The sequence below is a fragment of the Thamnophis sirtalis genome, unplaced genomic scaffold, assembly GCF_051295495.1.
Source record: "Thamnophis sirtalis isolate CommonGarterSnake01/CBP01778 unplaced genomic scaffold, rThaSir2_p1.2 scaffold_5, whole genome shotgun sequence".
Taxonomy (NCBI): domain Eukaryota; kingdom Metazoa; phylum Chordata; class Lepidosauria; order Squamata; family Natricidae; genus Thamnophis; species Thamnophis sirtalis.
Window position 1 is genome coordinate 63,047,382 of NW_028261385.1, and position 21,265 is coordinate 63,068,646.

A 21,265-nucleotide genomic window follows, 5' to 3' on the forward strand; every position below is an offset into this window, starting at 1 on the left:
AACATATAATGGTAGTGTGACTTACGACCACAATTGAACCCAATTTTGCAACATCATAATCCCTCATCACTAATTATGCTGGGTAGGACTACTGACAATTATTATGTCTGGAGGATCACCATTTTCCTATGCCTGATGAAAGCCCAGACAAGTTGACATGGGAGATTTCTTTTAGGTAATAATTGAACTACAGATCAACATTAATGGTGTTCAAAGATTAATTCAACAAATATAAATTCTCCCTTTAAATATTTTCATCTATTAATTTATTGCCAAAGGAGAATGACATTTTCCCTTATTAAGTGTTGCCATGGTCTTCTGTTGAAAACAGAATGACATTTCTAGGGTTAGTTCTGAGTTGAGTTTCCAATCTTATCTTGTTTAGGAGGACTGATAAAAGTGAAGGATGAGGAAGGGGCATATCATTACTCTGCCGGTCAGCTTTGGGCCCTTTAAGAATTGTTTCCTGATGGACTTTTCTTGACATCAAACATTGGAGGCTATTCAATATTTCTAATGACAAACTCCTTCCAGGTCAGAGAAAGAAAACAGAAGTTTAATAGATCTGTAGCCATATTGCCTACTCCTTCTTTCGGGCAGAAGCAGAGGAAGATACATGACGAGAGGGTGAGAAATATTTCTCGGTTGATTTACAGCGGCCTGAACCATTAGATCTTTCACTTAAGGCAAACTTCTGATCTTAAGCAAATGGCACGAGGTGTGACATGTCATTCATATTTCTAATATTGCCTCTTGCTGCTCCTCCTGACATAGAACTGAGGTCTGCATTAGAAATATATCCACTTGACAAATGGCATTTAAAGAAATATTACATTTTCTGAAAACAAATAAGTATTCTGACTTGGCATTTGCTTTGCCTCTTCAATTTTATGATGAAGGGCAAATGCATATCTTGAATGTTGAAGAGAGTTCGGTTCTTATATTTCTTAAGATGATAAGTAGTAATAACAAAAACTGTCTACAGGCATTCAGAAGCAGGGATACATGGACCTAGCCAAATTTCCCTCAACAATCCTCAGATTATATTCTCCTTAAAGTTTCAGAATCTGTGTAATTGCCTCTCAATGAGATACGTTGATTATCCTCCTTTCAAATGATCAGTGATGGGAAAGGATGATCAACATATCTCAATGAGCAGCAATTACACCGATTGTGAAAATTTAAGCAGACTGTAATCTTAGAATTGTGCACTAATCGTATACATGTTTATTCATGAATTTATTTTTCTACTTTATATAAATTATACATGCCAACCCTATGAATGCCTTAGATACTTGACCCACAATTTAAAAGGATTCATTCTCAAAATAATGTACATGAGAATATATTAATTCTTTTCTTAAATCCCTTTTAATAACTTCCACAGTATTGTATTCTATAAGCGATGTCAACAGACATGATGGAAAATAGAATGCATTTGTAATTATTTAAAGAAACGTGCTATTAAGATTTTGTTATTATTACATCCCTACATTATAAGGAAAAAGTATTGCAGAATAGAATGCAGAATAATAGAGTTGGAAGGGACCTAGGAGGCCTAGAACTCCAACCACCTATACCATTTCAGACAAGTGACTGCCAATCTCTTTTTAAATGCTTCCAGTGATGAGGCACCCACAACTTCTGAAAGCAAGGTATTCCACTGGTTAATTGTTCTCACTGTTAGGAAGTTTCTCCTTAGTTGTAGGATGCTTCTCTCCTTGATTAGTTTCCATTCATTGTTTCTTGTCTTGCCTTCTGGTGCTTTGGAAAATATTACTAAGGTAATATAGTTATTTCAAAGTCAGTTCACTTAGGCTCAGTAGGCTTTCTTACAAGTAGAATTACATAAACTGCTTTTCTATAAAACTTCTAACAATTTAAAAAATACCTGCCTTTTAACCTTCAAAGATTAAAATAAAAACATAATTACATATTTTTTTAAAGGGTAAGTAATGATGTCAAATTCAGTCCATGACTCCTCAACATATAAAAAACAGTCCTTTATAACTTATATACTGTATATCTAACTAATGGTCATGATGATATCATCATGTATCTTGCAAGATTTGACAGTTTAAAAACATGTTGGTCATTTTTATTCTTAGTTTGTTTTTGTGTTTTTAAACTATATTGTGGTCTTGTAATTGACAACTGAAGATTTGTCAAATACTGTACCTTAGGGGTGTCAAACTCAACTCCATTGAAGGCCGCATCAGAGTTGTGTTTGACCTTGGGGGTGGGGGGGGCAAGGTGGGCATGGCCAGATTGATATCACTCATGTGAGGGCACCTATGGTGGCCCAAGAGCTCTGCCAGCAAAAAAACAGACTCCTGAGCTCCATTTTCGGCTGCAACAGCCTCTTGCACTCCGTGTTTGCTAGCAAAGGGCTGCAGGGCACCCTTCCCAAGCTCTGTTTTCACTGACAGAGGCATAACGGACCAGCCCTTCGCTGTTCCTGTGTGGCTCCCGGGCCAGAACTAAGCATGGGCATTGAGTTATGATGCTGTACATCATAACAGCATATCTGAACTCCAAATTAACATCAACTGGCTTATGTGGTGCTCCTCACAAGTTTTCAGTAACATTAGAGTGGTCCTTGACATGGAAAAAGCTAGGAATCATTAGACTATAGTCTGTTTCGTTAGTTCATGATTTGGCTGGTTAACTGACAAATGCATGTAGCTAGGAAAATATGGACATTCAAATGATCATTATTTCCAAAATGTTGGTGCCTCTAGCACTGTCTCCTAGATACAACAGGCTACTTTATGCATTCCATTGCCATCTGATCCCACTAGTGATTGTTATTCCACTTACTGCATAGTTAGTTGCCAATTGAGCATAAAATTCTTCTGGAAAATGAGGAAACTCAGGGGAATATATGTCATAGTCATTAACCTTCAAACTGATATCGTTGTTTTGTTGCAAAAGGCTTACATGATTAGCTCTCTAAAAATGAAATTGTACCAATTATCTTATACGATCCTCACAAATTCGAAATAAGTGATTCAATCTTATTTTTATTTTGGAGAGAAGACAACTGAGGCTAGAATGGTTTATTAAATAAAACTGAAATAGATTTAAACTTTATCTTATCTTATCACAGCAACCAAAACCTGAGATCCTCAAAGAACTGAACAAATGTTTACCTATATTTACATTACAGAAACAAATGTAAAATATCTGAACTAATGAGATCTGTATCTTTCCTTAAGTATCCAATTTGCATTCATACGGTAAAAATTTATTGCAAGGTAAAATACATTAAAAATAACTGCTTCCTACCCTCCCAAGCTGACAGTACTTTTTACATTTAAGGCATTTAAAAATAGTAGCTATGTTGGGATGCACCTTTTTATAGCTTGCAGGGGTTTTTTCCCCCCTTTAACAATGACTTTTGTTCCTTTTATTATTGCTTTTTGTAGGTGTATTACAATCTGAATTGTGTTGCTATGGAAAATATTTGGTTATTTTCTTTGAATGCAGAAGTATGTAACTGTACCTTCTGGGTGAATCAATTCCATGTTTTCTTTCTCTTAATCATTGGTATACTCTAAAGGTTGGGCACTAAACTCCCGATTGTGAGATGATGTGGCATATAAATTTAATTTTTTTCGAAATATGTGGGCTGTTCTCATGGAGTTCTTTAACCCCAAATTCATTGGGTCTAACCAGTAACTGTTTAGGTGACCTAGCCAGAATGGAATCTTTCAGTTGGGGACTATTTTAGGAATTTGGGAGTCGGGCTATGCCACGTATACAGGTGGTCCTCAATCTACGACCGCAATTGAGCCCAACTTTTATGTTGCTAATCGACACATTTGTTAAGTGAATTTTGCCTCATTTTATGACCTTTCTTGTCACAGTTGCTAAGTGAATCACTGCAGTTGTTAAGTTAGTAACACGGTTGTTAAATGAATCCGTCTTCCCCATTGACTTTATCAGAAACTCACAAAAAGTGATCACATGACCCTGGGACAGTGCAACAATCATAAATAAGAGCCAGTTGCCAAACCTCCTAATTTAGATCATGTGACCACAGGGATGCTGCAACAGCCACGTGGGAAATGGTCATAAGTCATTTTTTTCAGTACCATTGCAACATAAAAATGGTCACTAAACAAACTATTGTAAGTCGAGGATTACCCGTGGAGGCATCAAGTATAATTCATCAGACTGAACTCTCCTATGAGAAAGTTGTTCCTATTGAAATGATGCCCAGATTCTCAGCCCCAGTTTTCCCAAGTTAAACTGAGGATACATTGAATTTTAAAACTACTGAAATGCAGAGGTTGAGCTAAGTCTGTATCTTGTTTCTTATATGGTAGTTTGATTTTTCAATCACAAGCAGAATAAAGTCTTTGAGCATTTCCATGCCTGTAGCAACCCACAGCACAAACATCCTCTGCTGTTTTCCCATGACGTGTTAAATCTTAACCCTACACTTTCTTTAGGAGTTCGAAATAGTTTATATGGGTATCAGGATAATATTGTAACATAAATGGATATGAAGAATGGGAAAAACACACTTTAAATGACTAGTATGAAATATGTATAAAAATATGAAAAACAGTGGAAGGTTAGAACTTAATGGGTGAATATATGAATTATATGGATTGAAGAAATGGAAAGAATATGAATAGAAATATCCTAAATGTATAAATGATCATGACTGATACTAAAACTGTATCTGGAGATATTGAAAAATGGAAGAATGAAGGATGGAATTTTTTTTTTAATTTACTTTATTTGTATGCCGCCCTTTTCCCTGAAGGGACTCAGGGCGGCTCACAATTCAAGGGAAGGGGAAAAAACAAACAAAATTACAAAACATAAAGACCATACACAGCTAAAAAACACAACAATCATACCATTCGGAGTGGGGTTGCAAGTCTTTAGCCCCAGGCCTGTCGGAACAGCCAGGTTTTAAGGGCTATGCGGAAGGCCTGGAGGGTGGTGAGGTACGAATCTCCACGGGGAGTTCGTTCCACAGGGTCGGAGCAGCCACAGAGAAGGCCCTCCTCCGGGTAGTCGCCAGTCGACACTGAGCGGCTGATGGAATTCGGAGGAGGCCTAGTCTGTGGGATCTTATTGGTCTAGTGGAGGTAATTGGCAGTAGGCAGTCTCTCAAGTACCCAGATCCAATACCATGAAGGGCTTTGTAGGTGACAACTAGCACCTTGAAGCGAATCCGGAGACCAACAGGCACCCAGTGCAGCTCGCGGAGGATAGGTGTTACGTGGGTGAATCGAGGCGCACCCACGATCGCTTGCGCGGCTGCATTCTGGACAAGCTGAAGTCGCCGAATACTCTTCAAGGGCAGCCCCATGTAGAGCACATTGCAGTACTCCAGCCTAGAGGTCACAAGGGCACGAGTGACTGTTGTGAGAGCCTCCCGGTTCAGGTAGGGACGCAACTGGTGCACCAGGCGAACCTGGGCAAATGCCCCCCTGGTCACAGCTGACAAATGGTGTTCAAAAGTCAGCTGTGGGTCCAGGAGGACTCCCAAGTTGCGGACCCTATCTGAGGGGCGTACTATTTGACCCCCCAGCCTGAGAGATGGAACACTTGGCCAATTAGTAGGAGGGAAGCACAGCAGCCACTCGGTCTTATCTGGATTGAGTACAAGCTTGTTAACCCCCATCCAGTCCCTAACATCCTCGAGGCCCTGGCTCATCATGTCCATCGCTTCATTGAGTTGGCACGGGGCGGACAGATACAGCTGTGTATCGTCCGCATACTGGTGGTATTTTATCCCATGCCATCGAATGATCTCATCCAGCGGTTTCATGTAGATATTAAAGAGGAGGGGGGACAGGACCGAACCCTGCAGCACCCCATACATTAGGGGCCTAGGGGTCGATCTCTGCCCTCCAACTAACACCGACTGCGACCTGTCCGAGAGGTAAGAGGAGAACCACCGCAAGACAGTGCCTCCCACCCCCACCTCCCGCAGTCGTCGCAGAAGGATACCATGGTCGATGGTATCGAAAGCCGCAGAGAGGTCAAGGAGTACTAGGATGGAGGCATGGCCTCCATCCCTGGCTCTCCAGAGATCATCGATCAACGTGACCAAAGCGGTTTCCGTGCTGTAGCCAGGCCTGAAACCCAACTGGAAGGGATCTAGATAACTGGTTTCCTCCAAGGACCGCTGGAGCTGAAAGGCCACCACCTTCTCAACAACCTTCCCCACAAAGGGGAGGTTGGAGACTGGACGATAGTTGTTTAGGACGGCTGGATCCAAAGATGGTTTCTTCAGGAGGGGTTTCACCACCGCCGCCTTTAATGCGGGGGGAAAGACCCCCTCCCAAAGGGAGGCGGCAACAACCGCCTGGATCCAGCCCCGTGTCACCTCCCTGCTGTTAACAACCAGCCAGGAGGGGCACGGGTCCAGTACACATGTGGAGGCACTTACAGCTCTCATGGCCTTGTCCACGTCCTCAGGGGTAACAGCCTGAAAATCAATCCAGTGATGTCCTACCAGATTATCCCTTGGTGCCTCAGCTGGTTCTGTGGGATTGGAGTCCAGGTCCGTCCGAAACCGAGCAACTTTATCCGCGAGGAATTGGACGTAGTCCTCAGCTCTGCCCTGCAAAGGATCGCTCGTTTCCCTCCTATTTAGGAGGGAACGGGTTATCCTGAACAAGGCGGCTGGGCGCGACTCAGCGGAAGCAATCAGAGAGGCAATGTATGTTCTTTTTGACATCCTGATTGCCCGGATGTAGACTCTGATGCTGGATGTTAAAAGTGCTCGGTCCGACTCGGATTTTCTGGATCTCCATCGGTGCTCTAGGCGTCTCTTTCGGCGCTTCATCTCCCGGAGTTCCTCAGTAAACCAAGGGGCCCTCCTGGATCCACTGCCTCGGAGCGGCCGTAAAGGCGCAATCCGGTTAAGAGCCCCTGTCGCTGCTGAATTCCAAGCAGCAACCAGGGTCTCCGCCGGACTGCGGGCGAGAGTATCAGGAATAACCCCAAGCTCCGTCTGAAAACCCGACGGGTCCATAAGTCGCCTGGGGCGGAACCACCTGGTTGGTTCCTCCTCCCTACAGTGGGGGTTTGGTCTCCAAAAGTCAAGCCTCAGTAGGTAGTGGTCTGACCACGACAGGGGTAAGATCTCACTACCCCTCAGACCAAGATCACAAGTCCACTGCTCTGAGAGAAATACGAGGTCGAGCATGTGAACTTTGATTTAACTACGGATATATGAACAACAAAACAGATCTTTGAATATTATAGCGATATGAAAGGGGGGGGAGTTAAAAGAGGGATAGAAAATAGTGAGGGGAAATAATAATTATATATTAATATGTTAAGATATACAAAAGGACAGAAAGTTGGTTCAAAGGGTGATAATAAAAGACATGTATAAAAATATGGAACAATGGAAATGAAATGTAATATTTAGGAATAATAAGACTATGTTTATGTGTACTGAAATATATGTTACCCAGTTACCACACCATTCATGCATTGATATGCATAAAGAATATAAAAAATAAAAAAAATGATTGGAAAATAGATAGTTTATATGGGAAACCTACAAGGTAGTTCTTGAGTGGTGGTTCGCTCAAAGTCATCCAGTAAGCTTCCGTAGCTGAGAGACAACTTGAACTTCAGACTCTCCACTCCTAATCCCTTCTTGTCTGCATATCTTCTTAAGTCTTCTTTAGTTGATTCTCCCTTATTCTGGCATGGTCCAAGGGAAATCTCAAGATGTCCAAGGGCTCAGTGATCTGAAATAGAAACAAAAGAGGAAGGACAGTAAATGTCATGTCCATTTTTCTACAGGATCAGTTCAATTTCTGGTGTGTTTTTCTTAAATGCAGAGAAAATTGTGAATGCATACTTTATATTTTATGCAACTCCTTTTAAAAGACAAGCCACAAGCACTTTTAATACACTTTGTATTAATTTAAAAAAACGGATGGCTAAATATTCAAGTTTTGATCCATCCTTTTCTTTGATGAAAAGCATCTCACCTTTTTCAGAACTATGACCAAACAATGGCCATATTTTATTATCATATCTGGAATAAATTTCTGGAGTAACTTCCTGAATCTCTATCATAACCAGTGGCAAAGAGGTTTTTTACAAGGACATGAAAAGGACATATTTTTCTCTGTTGCATAGTAAGCTTCACCTTCCTGTGGACTATTCCACAATTTAAAAGTGCAGAGAGCCCTTGTCTTCCTTTATACCTGACCTTCAGCTCTTAAAAACTCAATGCAAGCAAGAATTAAATATTATTGGCACAGATAGTGGCCCATTCTTCTGTGTTTTTTTTTACTGTAAAATAGGAACAATGAGAAGACTAATAGTAATACTAAGGCTGCATTATTATTACTATTAGTCTTCTCATGTTCCTATCACCCATCTCCTCCCACTTATGACTGCATGACTGTAACTTTGTTGCTTGTATCCTTACGATTTATATTGATATTGATATTGTTTCCCAATTGCTTATTTGTACCGTATGACTATCATTGATTGTTATACCTTATGATTCTTGATGGATGTACCTTGTCTTTTTATGTACACTAACAGCATGTGCATCAAAGACAAATACCTGTGTGTCCAATCACACTTGGCCAATAAAGAATTCTATTCTATTCTACTCTAAAATAGGGCAATTTATCAGGACCAACTTACTAGTTGAAGACCAATGCTAGAAGACTCCTTGGGAAGGAGAAGCTCAACCTCCTGCTGTGTGTGTGAAAGATTGCTCCTCCCCCAGCAAGATGTGTTTATGGAGGGGAGGGGTAGGAACTAACCCACTTTAGAATGAACTATTCCTCTCTGAAAATCTAACCACAGAAGAGCTTCTAGATTTAGAAGGCATGTGCCCCTGGAGCAAATGAGAGACAGCTAAAAAAAAAGGTTCTTCTGCTTTTATTAGTCCATCTAATCACGGGAAACAGCCCTTTTGGGGGTGAGAAGTCTCGACCCTACTTACTTGGAAACAGCATTAGAACTGAAGTGGGCTTGAAGAACAAAAACATCTTAAGAAAATGTATTGGAGGCAAAATACCAGGTAAGTTTGCATTTTTATATCCTGATAATCGAGTTGTATTCAGTCATGCATCTTCTATTCTTTATATGCACAAAGGCAAAATTATAAATCCATGTAGAAGCAAGAGATATAACATATATTGCTCATTTTGGCTCTAGTGAAAGTAAAATATAATTTCCAGAACTATTGTCTTTTTACAGTACAGTGCTTTGCTTTGGTAACAGGGCTACAAAAGTGATTTTGAAGCAATTAACTCAGTAACAAAGAAAAGAATAGAATTATTTAGCTGGGATCTTATAACTATGTATAATAATGTTTCCTGCTGTAGAGGCTTATCCATACCCTAGAATTGTGTTGCTCTTTGAAAGAAGTCTCAGACAATTCAATTTGACTTTACTCTACTACTTTGTCCTAAGCATATTTAGCCTCAGATTGCTTTGTCTGTAATTAAGTCTGCCTTCCTAAATATAATTATCCAGTAGGAAAATTCAATGAATTTTTATAATACTAGTTTTATAGTACTACTACTTTCTTCATGCTGAACTAATGTCTGTGCATACTTTGCCTCTCCAGGTTTATTTTAACAATCACTCTGGTTTTGCAGAATATTAATTTTGGAGAAGGTGAGTAGTTTTCCCATAATTTGGTTCCAATTTTGCTTTCTGTAAAATGGTGCACTCTCTTATGTTCTTCTTTCTTTGCATCCCACCAGGCCTTAAAAAAGAAGATGACACTCCTCACTCTGAAGGAAATGTGGATGACATTATTCAAAAGCACAGTGCAAAAGAGAGAGCCACCACATTAAAAGCCTTCAGTGTTATGAATCACAGCTCCGAGTATAAAAAGCAGATCCACTCGAGACCAATTGTACCTTTCACTGGGCTAACAGAAAGTAAGTTATTTTTTTAAATACTCTAAATCTTGATATCTGGATTTATTATAGCAACAGATTTCTCCAATCTAGTGCCCGTAACACCAGTCAGCTGACATAGGTAGTATTAACATGAACTTAGCAGAGAGACCTGGGTTCAAATCCTTGTTTTGCCATGAAATCTATTAGCCAGTCCTATCCATAATCATTTTGTACTACCTAGTCATTTTGTACTACTCTAGTCATGAGGTCTTTAGAGCAAGCATTCAGTTTTACTTTTGCCCACCTCTGAGGAATGTGTTAAGGATAAAATATATATTTTACAATAAAAATGCAATAAATGCCCATGAACCAAAATACTAGTGGAGAATCTCATCTTGCAGTATGTCCATTGGAAAATCTGTTTCTCCAAAATAACTTCTTATCTGCCCTGGACAATAGGCAAGGTAGAATGAGATTTTTTTTTAAATTGTTTTTTATTCAATTTATGCATTGCCCTGCTCCCAACAAGATGAGATTCTCCACTAGTATTTTGGTTAGTAGAATTTCTGAAGAATTCAACTGCAATCCAATGTAGTCTGTCTTTACACTGCATTGGGCCAAAATGCTATGAAACTTTGTGCTATAAATTACAGTCATTTGTAGGACCCAGCAAAGGAAGATTTGGAGCAGCCCAACACTTTATATATGCTAAATTGTATTCCACTGAGCCAGTGGTGTATTTTTAAAAAAATCAATACCCAGATGCTGCTCTGTAGACAGTTAATCCCATGTAGGTTTAGAGACCCTAAAACTTTTGGATGTTTAGGATTATAATTCATACGTTTCTTCACTTGGAAATCTAATGGGGGGTGACAAATTATGGTACTTTTCTAGCAATGTTTCTGTAATGAGCTGTGACAAGTAAGATCCAGTTGCTTACTTCTGGAAAACGTTGATCTCCATGTATCCAGGACAAACCTTTTTAAAAAATACTCATCAGCTCTACAGTTCCATTTGCAATAACTCTTTCTGCCAAGCAAATTAGGAGATAGGCATATTGTAGCATAATGTTTTTATTATAGTTAAAACATAAATAGATATAGAATAGGTATATACATTGTGTATGATTTTACTTGAAGGTATAGTTTAGCTAAAATAAGATAAATCTTTGCAGATTTAGAAAAGGATAATGTTTGTTTTCTTTCCGCTATTTTCAAAAGTAAGTATGGTTATTAACCTTCTGCTAGAAGTGAAATCTGCAGTTTGACATGGAGCTTCTGCAGTAGAACAAGTCAAGGGGTGGTGTTTGGCCATGCAGTAATCTCTAGCAGTTTGCTTTTAATCCTTATCTAAACAATCTGGTCTTAGCTGAACAAACAGCCTTAACAGGCAGCTAATTTTATGGTCCCCTTAAGGCCAATAGAACCAGGCCTTTGGCAGCTAGGAAGACTTGGCAAAAGCAAGTGAAAAAGAAGGTTCAAAGAAATCTGTTTCTTTGTCATCTAAGGGCTATTTATTTTTCAGGTCGGACCCTTAACCGGCACTGTTGTAAAAATGGAGGAACTTGCATCCTGGGCAGTTTCTGTGCATGCCCCCAATACTTTGTTGGCAGATACTGCGAGCATGATGAACGGAAAAGGTAAAAAATGTATACATATATTTGGGGGGGGATTGTGGCTTGTCAATGAACTTGGAAATAAGGTTGCATCTTCTGATTTGTCATTGACAGCAATTGTGGCCCATTCGTGCATGGAGAATGGATATGGAAGGGTTGCCAGTTGTGTCGATGTGCTTATGGTGTTTTCCAGTGTTTATCTGAACAAAGACAAAATTGTGGTAAGAAGATACATCACCGGGGGTGGGGATGGGGAGTTAAAAATACGCCTATAGTTGATGCAAAAAAAAAAAAAAGGAATCAAGAGTCCTAAATCTGAAACATGATCACATTTATAAAGTATAAATTATTCTGCAGTAAAGTTTAGCTTATTTAATTGTCAGGCTTTAAGATGTCAATAGTTTTGTACTTCTCATTGCAAAAGAGTAAAGGAGAAGCTATATATGAATTCTTGTGGGCTACTCTAAATTGAATTTATCTCACTGAGTTAAAACCGAAAAAGATTTCTGTGAGTTTGTTGAGGTGGTGCTTTGTTCTATATATCCACTTTATATGAAACACTTTCCAAAATGTCATAGCATTTATCTATATCAATGGTTTTCTTTTTCTTCACAGAGGGTTTAGTATAGCCTTCTAGATCAGGCCTTCTAGATCAGGTTTAGGCAAGAAAGGGCCTTCTCAGATGTTGTGGATCAGGGCTGTTAAACTCCCGCCCCATGAGCTGGATACATCCTGGTTTAGCAAAGGGGAAAAAAGCCCCGATAAGTCACATGAGGCCACCATGACAACACCCCTATTGTAGACATTGATTCATAGCTGGTGGCCTAGGACTGAATTTTTAGAGTCACCCCTCCCAGGCCAACTGCTTTACATGAATATGGGTAGTCCTTGACTTATGGCTACAAGTGAGCCCAAAATTTATGTTGCTAAGTGAGACATTTGTTAAGTGAGTTTTGCCCCATTTTACGACCTTTCTTGCCACAGTTGTTAAGTGAATCAAAGCAGTTGTTAAGTCACATGTTTCTTAAGTGAATATGGTTTACCCAATGACTTTGCTCGTCAGAAGGTCATAAAAAGTGATCACATAACCCCAGGACACTGCAACTGTCATAAATGTGAGTCAGATGCCAACTATCTGAATTTTGATCATGTGACCATAGGGATGCTGTGATGGTCATGAGTATGAAAAATGGTCATAAGTGAGGTAACTTCAAACAATCACTAAATGAATTGTTGTAAGTCAAAGACTATCTATAGTTGGGAAAAGCAATTATAATGATCCCTTCAGGTCTTGAGTGCTCATTGTTTTCTAAAAGTAGTCATACAGTATATCTCCCATATTTAAATACCTTATTGTCTTTTCACTATGCATTAGGCAATTCGATTTGAAAACAAACTAGCTCTAGTCATGCCTACCTTCTATTTATATGCAAACACACACACACACACACACACACACACATATATATCCTATATAACTGAGGTGACAGAGCTATGTTTCTAGATATTATTTCCAATTGTTCATTTAAAAAGCATCCACTTTTCCCCTTAAAATACATTTACAAACATCACAAGCAAACATTCATCAGATGAAGCAGACTTCTTGCAAGAGAACTTCCAGATTTTTCTGTCCCTGATGCAGCTGTTGTGGCACAGAAACCTTGGGAGGGACAGGGTAGACTTTACATAAGAATTTGTCTCATGTACCACATTTACTCTATTGCTATTTTATAGATCAATGAAGGAGAATATTTGTAGCTCAGGGATGAAATGAAGAGACCTTGGTGCTCTCTGAGCTTGTTTTCTTGTAGATGTTTGATTACCCAAAATAGTTAACACCAGTGTACTCATAAATGGAACCATTTAATTTTGTATTAGCATCATATGGTCAGTTGGGGGAGTTATTAAGTCAAGCAGTATACCTCTTTTTTGTGCCTTCAAATCATTGTTTACTCTCTCTTAACTAGTCCTTGTAGTTTTCTTGGCAAGGTTTTTTTTGGAAATGGTTTGCTATTGCCTCCTTCCAAGAGTTGAGAGAGAGAAAGATTGGTCCAAGGTCATCCAGTTAGCTTCATGCCTAAAGCAGGATTAGAACCAACTTTCTTTCCAACTTGATAACTTAACCACAACACCAAACTGGCTGTCTCAAATCATCTTATATGAAACAAAATATGTTGGAATGTCTAGTCAACAGTGATAACATTGTTAAAGAAAAGCAAAAAATACTCTCATGATATAACATTTTTATAAGCCATTTATCTAGCACCACTTTTCTTAATCTTGCTTCCAGTAATTGTGTTAGGTAATATGATTGCTGGTGAGTTCCAGTACAATATTTGATGGGAGTCTTGTCAACAAGTTATAAGTGTTAATCTCGTTTTCTGTTTTCCTTACCTGGGACCGAAGGCCAAGAAATACAATCCTCTTTATTAGCAATGCTTCTTAACTAGTGATTTGTATTTACTTTTGATCCGTGATGTGATTAATGCTGATAAGTTACCATTAATTGGTTTCAAAGGCTCCTATGGGTCCTATTTGCACCTCTCCTATGAGAATTCAACAGCCATTGACTTCTGCACTGTCTTACTTAATATTTTACTTAAGTACTTCCAGAAGAGCTTAGAGGAAATTACTAAGTATTGTTGAAAGAATTTGTATGCAGATTTCTTTAACTAGCCCTTCCCCCTTTTTTTCTCAGCTTTAAATGAAGAAAAGAAATTCATCTATTTCACTTCAAATTGCCCAAGATTACAGCAAACAGTATGCTTTCTTATTCCTCTACTAGGCTGCTACCTCACTTGTTTCAGCACAAAGCTTTTCTATCAACTTTGAAGGTCTCACTTATTTGGACTGGAAATGCAAATGGATCTGCAGAATGCTAGAAGGCTAGAAACAAAGACTGTTGCATGTCTACTATTTATTAACCTGTTTAACAGGAATGCTTTAGGATATTTACTTTTCATAAAATTCCAGTTAGCATTTATATGGTGAAATGACTCTTAATTACCTCATTCAAATAGTGTTTACTATATAATATCAAGGAGAAAAGATGCAGATGTGTTACTATTAAGGATTTGTATAAGACCTAATTCAACCTTGCCATTTATGCTGCCCCTCAAATAGTTGAATTTCAGCTCCCATATTAAAATTGCAGATATTTCAGGAGCACCATAGTGAGAATGCTTCTGTGCCTAGTTGTAAACAAATCTGCATCAATGAAAAGTAAAACCAAAATCTTTAAGTGAGCTCAGTTCCTACTGACCTGAGAAATATACTCTTTTTTTGTGGTACTATGAAAATAATTTCTGATTAACACCTAGTATTCTCCCATTCAATTATTAACCAAAAACGCCAGTGGTGTTTCATATTTTAGCTCCACGTTAAACCAAAGGTTAAGTTATTGTTAATCAAAACTAGTATGCAGTAATGTTGCACAAATACTACTACTGTTTGAATCAGATTTAAGCAGTATAAAACTTTATCTGTTGCAATATTGACTCTTCCAGTGGAAGAAAACTTAGCTATTCTGTGACATTAAAATATTTTCAAATAGTGTGTCTGTCTCGCTTTCTTTATGATGTATATTCAAACTGTTAATGCAACAATTTATTATAGGTTCCTCTTTTTCAACTTCATCATGTTTCTTACTAGAAGACTATTCTATCAGTTACATTACATCGCTCTTACATTATTAGGAATGTGTAAATTGGTCTGTTTTTGATTCAGGTAACTTGTATATGTGTTCATTGATACATCAGCTCTATTTTCTTCCTTAATTTGTAAAATTAAAGACAAGCTATTTCTTTTCAAAATATATGAGTGGAAGGGTACATTTAATATAATTTGCACATTTATATTAATATAAATTACTCATTTCTAATTGTTTTCTCTAAGCATGAATTTTAAATTAAATGTATTTTAATGCATCTTTGGAGTTAAGAATTGGTATATTTGGCAAATATAAAGGTTTGCAAATCAAGATTAATATATTGTGATCTGTTAGCTTTACATCAGAATTCATAAAAGACAAATGTTTCAGTTCTCTCTACCTGAGGTAAAATCTCATATTCGGGAAGTTTGTTTCAATCCATTCTATTCCAAACCACCATCTGTATGGTCAGGTTCATACATGTTTGACTATGTTTGGTTTAGAGGCCTGAAAAAATGAGGCTTAACAAATATATTTTCTAATGGTGAAAAAAGGAAGACAAAAATGACAGTCTTCTACCTGTTTTTGTAAAATAAAAAAAAGCCTCCTAATTGATTTGAGGGTACCAGAGATCACATGTTACCAGCACAGGAGGAGAGCTGTTAACTTTGGGGTGGTAAAAATATGGAGATTGCATGTAACAATCCAGTTGACTGCATTGATTTCTTCGTGTGTCAGAAATCTTTGGTGAAAGTTAATTTGAAACTTATTTGATATATGGCTCCATTCAATATAGTGTTAGCCTCTATTACATGAGAAATGTCGAAGTTAACAGATCAATATGTCATACATTCAGTTCCTCATGCACGTCTTTTTTTAAAAAAATAAATAATGCTTGGAACAATGTTATACTTGTAGCCCTGTAATGTTTCTTACATGCATCTGATTCTTCCTGGAACTGTAACACACACACACACACACACCCCACACACACACAAAGAAAATGTTTTGCCACTGTATTCATCAAACTTGCAGTGACTTTGGTGCATTTGGATAAACATGAATAGGCCAGAGGAATCTTCAATAAAGCACTGTGTATTAAACTTGCCTACATGACTGAAGCAACCAAGTTCAGGATTTTTAAATATGCCATTGCACACACACCCCTGGACCTAGATTTGATTTAAAAAGTAGAAGACTTGAGTTGCAGGCAGGGAAGACAAATTGAGGAGTTTAAAAAAAGGAGCACTGATTTTTCAGAAAGATTTTCATAAAACTTCCTATATGGATACAGTCATGCAGAATGTACCTGCCTGGAAATAAGTCTTGAGTGATTTCTACTCATGCTTAGATGAGAAATTACTTCAATAGCAAGACAATGATACATTAGATCAATAACTAATTGCCTGGGTGTGCAAATGTTGTTTTGATACTGAAATACATAGATGAAATGTATGTACTGAATCTTAAGAACAATTTTTGTCTGTTCCTGAATAAATATCTTGGTCTGTTTCATAACACATATACATTACAAATGTACAAACATTTGCTGGCAAATGATTCTGTGGCAGAGCAATACCAATCACTGGGACTTACTTGCTACCTAAAACATGTCTTAAAATGTAACTGTTACATATAACAAATGCACACAGACCAAGCATGGTTTTGTTTCCTTGTTTCTTACTGAGAAAATGAGGAATGGTTGAAGTTAAAAACAACAGGAAAATGTCCCTGTGATGGTGATTGATTTCTGCTTATTCTTTATCTACTTTCCAGCAGTGCATGCAGATAAAATGAATGGGTTTTTTTGTTTTGCAAAAACAGAGCAATAGTTTCCACAGATCCAGAGCAACATTCTCTGAATTTTATTTTATTTTAGTCATTAAATTTCTATACCACCCATGTCTCTTAAGTGATTTTTAATTTCCTAAATATAAGCAGGAGATACTGCTGTATTCATGACTTTTAACAGGCATTGGGTTAGTCATGACCGGGAGGGGAGAGGTAGTTTTTAGCTGGTTCACCAGAGCTTTCCAGCAATGCTTCTCAATCTCAGCAGCTTTAAGCGGTGTAGATTTCGTGTCCCAGAATTCCCCATTCTGGCTGAAGTCTCCCCATCTAAAGTTGCTGAGCTTGAGAAATATTGCTCTAGAGCCTGGGTAAAATGAAAGCCAAAGACAATGAAATGAAAGCCAATTACCTCCCTTCGACCAATTAGATCCCACAGATTAGGCCTCCTCCGGATACTATCAGCCAGCCAATGTTGACTGGCAACTCCCCGGGGGAGGGCCTTTTCTGTGGCTGCTCCGGCCCTTTGGAACGATCTCCCCGTGGAGATTTGGACCCTCACCACCCTTCAGGCTTTCCGCAAAGCCGTTAAGACCTGGCTGTTCCGGCAGGCCTGGGGCTGATGAGTTCCCAGCCCCACTCGAATTGCTGATTGTTGTGTGGTTTTAACTTGTCTTTGTATCCTGTCTTGTTCCGTTGTTTTTGTATCCCCCACCCCTTCCCCATATGTCTGTTCGCCGCCCTGAGTCCCTCCGGGAATAGGGCGGCATACAAGTCTAATAAATGGAATGGAATGGAATGGAATGAAGAGAAACAGCTAAATAAAGACTGCCCTTGAGTTCCTTACTTTTAAAGATCACAATATTATTATTCTGCATAAATTCAAATGTTCAGATCTTTACTGATCTAATAAATCTATCATTAGTTCAAGACAGAAATATAAAGACTACCGTTAAATTGTAATTATTCCTTTTTAATATTCTCTAGGGTTCCTTTGATTGGAATCCTCTTTTCTTCTGTCATGAAATGACACAGACTTTGGGCAGCCAATATTTAGTTTTGGTGTTTCTTTTGTGTACTGAGTGACCCTGTTAGCATCACTTTGTGAAATTCAGTGTTTATAAATGAGCCATTCCAAAAGTAGAAAAAAGTCAATGTAAAATGAGGTCTGCCTGCGTATAATGGAAATCAAAGCCTTTATTTAACAGTGATTTGAAATAAATCCTGACCTTTTTTTTCTTTTTCTACCTCATTTCTCTTTTTAAAACTAGATAGACAGAGACATGGGCCAATGACATGCACAGAATGTTTTGCCCAAACTGCAACAGTTTGAAACACACAGACACCATCACCCCCCCCAAAAAAATCCTATCTGTAGTTGATTGGTCATGGAATTTATTATTCGAGATTTGTCTCAGGATAGGATTTTATTTTTTATTATTTTTTTGCTCCAGGATAGCAGCCAGACCCATTGATGTAATCTTCCCTCATGAAATTTGCCAGATTAGACTACCTACTTTTGTAGAAACCAATCTTCACCCACCCCCAACTCTCCATCCTGTGTCACTGTTTACAGAGAAGCAGACACGTTGACTCCAATGCCCCCAGCAGGGGCCTAATTATTCAGGCCTCTGTTGAGGAATTTACAGTATATTCCAGGGTTATGAATGCATGGCTGGTATCTACAGGAGAGGACAGAGATTACATTTTGAGCCAATTAAATTAATTCCTGCCTAACCCTGAAGCTTCTCCTTAGGAGCACAATGGTGGTGCAATGATTATTTTTCAGCATGATGACTGTACATTTATTTTTTGCATAAAATCTTCCAAGGTTGCCTTTTTGCTGTTCAGACATTTCTCTTTATGGACACAATAAATGCACAATTTATTTTGTAACTGGGAAAATGCAGTCCTGGTCCAATCAGTATCTGAGTAGGAAATAATGTGCTTGCTTCATCTACAGAATTTAAAATAACCCTTTTAAAAGAAATCTTACCATCTTTCCAAGCTCACTTAGGAGGGATAGTCCCAAGTGAGTAAAATTGGAATATAAATTGCAAAGATTGTGCTATTTGTCTGTTATTCAGTTGTGGCAGATTCAGTAAGAAGATCTGGTCTACAGGCATGTGTACAGATAATTTGCCCAAGTAAAATCTGAATAATAATAATATTTACCATGTACAGATCATAGCTTGTTAAATAAAAATTGAATCACAGATTAGCTACATAGAGCATACAAATCCAGAATGGAAATTTCCCAAAACAAGCAATAGAATATAAATAGCTGTCATTGCTTAAATAAATTTTAAGTTCTAAGTTTAGCTAATGATGGAGAATTGAATCAAGTTAGAGGTCATTTTGTGTTGTACTAAGCAAATTAAATACAAAGAAATATGATTTATGAAATCATATAGTTATGTGTCCAGCAAGTTATTCATGTCCTACCAATTACATGCCACTTATGCTCAGCCATGAAAATGCCAGAAAAAAATCACCCTTTAGACTCCAATGTTCAACTACATCTGTATACAAAGATAATAGATGCTTACTATAAGCTCCTTTGAAAATTATCTGGCTTATGTATGTAACATGGGTTTATTGAAAGCTTTTTATGGGTTAAAGTATTTCTGTTTACATTTAAACTAATAGAATGACAAATATACAGGTATTTACTCAAGTAAATATGCAAATGTTTAAATGTATATCTCCATCTTCTTTCCCATAGGGATAAAATATTTGACCACTAGCAGGTGCAACATGACATCCGTCAGAGATAGTCATTATAAATCAGCTATTTGATAGATATATGTGTATGAATGTAGTATATATTTACTTATATACACTGCGCACACACACACACACACACACACACACACAAATGCATATTTTTATAAATATATATATAAAACCTGCATCTCTGGTGCAAAAACCAACCTGCTCTGGGTCAAATCCATACCAATTCAATTTTTTTTAAAAAAGAATAGCTATGCAGTTTAATAGAAGTGAAGATACAAGTTGAAGAAAACTACACCAGCTCTCCAAAAATTTCTCCCTTTATGCATCCAATGGGAAAGCTGCAAAGTCAAAGGAACTCTAGCAGACTGACTTGGTTGGCATGTCTCCACTCTTATCTCTTTCCAGCTGTTCCGGAGCGTAGATAAAAGGAAAGACTTTTTTACTCCAGAGCCCAAGCCCGCTTCTCCTCACAAAGCAAATTGAAAGCACTTGAGTGAGGGTTGTTTAAAGCAAACAGGAGCGTTTGCTCTACAGCTCTGAACAACCTTACTTAGCTCAGTTAAATGAGGGTTGCAGCCAGCCCAGCCTCAGTTTTCTCACATTCATCATATCCACTTCCTTGCCATGTAACTGTGCTTTGTGGGAGGGGCTGGCAAAGAGAAATATTTATCAAGTACTTCACAGGTCCTTGAACGATTTGCTCTTTCACTCCTCACAAGTTACTACAGAGCTTAAACAAATGGCATATCATGTGTTCAGCCTTCTAATTTGGAGCCACCCATTAATAGTCTTTCATTTCCATTCATGCATTATTGGCATATAGTTGTTCCTTCTGCTAGATGCATGCAGCTATTCCTACAAAACATTAAGTCCATGAAGAACAGGATAATTTGGTTAGCAGAAGAAAAGATATCCATTCTAAATGTGGCTGTTGGATGTACAATACAATACATGCTATTGGATGTCCAATAGCAGAGTTGGAAGGGACCTTGGAGGTCTTCTAGTCCAGTGATCCCCAACCCCCGGTCCGCGGACCGGTGCCGGGCCGTGGAGTACCTGGCACCGGGCCGCGCAGCGGCCGGGGGCCATGATCGCTGCAGCGGCTGGGGGCCATGATCGCTGCAGCGGCCGGGGGCCATAGTTTCTTTCTGTATGCAAATTAGGGCTAACTGGCACAAGGGGTGTTACTGGACCGCTGGTGGCACTCTGACGTCACCAGCGGCCCACCGCCCCCCTGTGTCCAGCGCCACCCTTCTCATTCCTTTTCAGCGCTTCAGCGCTGGCCGATTCCTGAAAAAAACCTAAGAGCGCCTGCGCAGCTAGGTAGGGCTAGCGTAGACAGCGCTAGTAGCGTAGCCTTGCGTAGGCGCAGTTTGTGCTACGCTATCTACGCTAGCCATACTGAACAATCAATGTGTCGTCGCGAACAACGCCCCCCCACCCCTGCGCGCGCTCAGCGGGCCACGGTAAAATTATCAAAGGCTGACTGGTCCGCGGCGATAAAAAGGTTGGGGACCACTGTTCTAGTCCAACCCCCTGCCTAGGCAGGAAACCCTATACCATTTCAGACAAATGGCTATCCAACATCTTCTTAAAGACTTCCAGTATTGG

General features: G+C 38.8%; 1 protein-coding gene across 1 annotated transcript; it reads left to right on the forward strand.

The window, feature by feature from the left end:
• Positions 1-9,011: 9,011 nt before the first annotated feature.
• Positions 9,012-14,631, forward strand: LOC106537487 (cryptic protein-like). Its single transcript, XM_087716402.1, has 6 exons — positions 9,012-9,034; positions 9,587-9,636; positions 9,726-9,905; positions 11,391-11,505; positions 11,596-11,702; positions 14,180-14,631. Exons 1-6 carry the CDS (start codon positions 9,012-9,014, stop codon positions 14,311-14,313), a joined length of 609 nt encoding a protein of 202 aa, XP_087572528.1. The 3' UTR covers positions 14,314-14,631.
• Positions 14,632-21,265: the final 6,634 nt, after the last annotated feature.

Excerpts from the sequence above, each read along its gene's own strand:
- LOC106537487 (XM_087716402.1), top strand. The coding sequence starts at position 9,012 with ATGTATTGGAGGCAAAATACCAG. Across the intron at positions 9,906-11,390 it reads TTTCACTGGGCTAACAGAAA|GTCGGACCCTTAACCGGCAC; the intron begins GTAAGTTATTTT and ends TTTATTTTTCAG. Across the intron at positions 11,703-14,179 it reads TGAACAAAGACAAAATTGTG|CTTTAAATGAAGAAAAGAAA; the intron begins GTAAGAAGATAC and ends TTTTTTTCTCAG.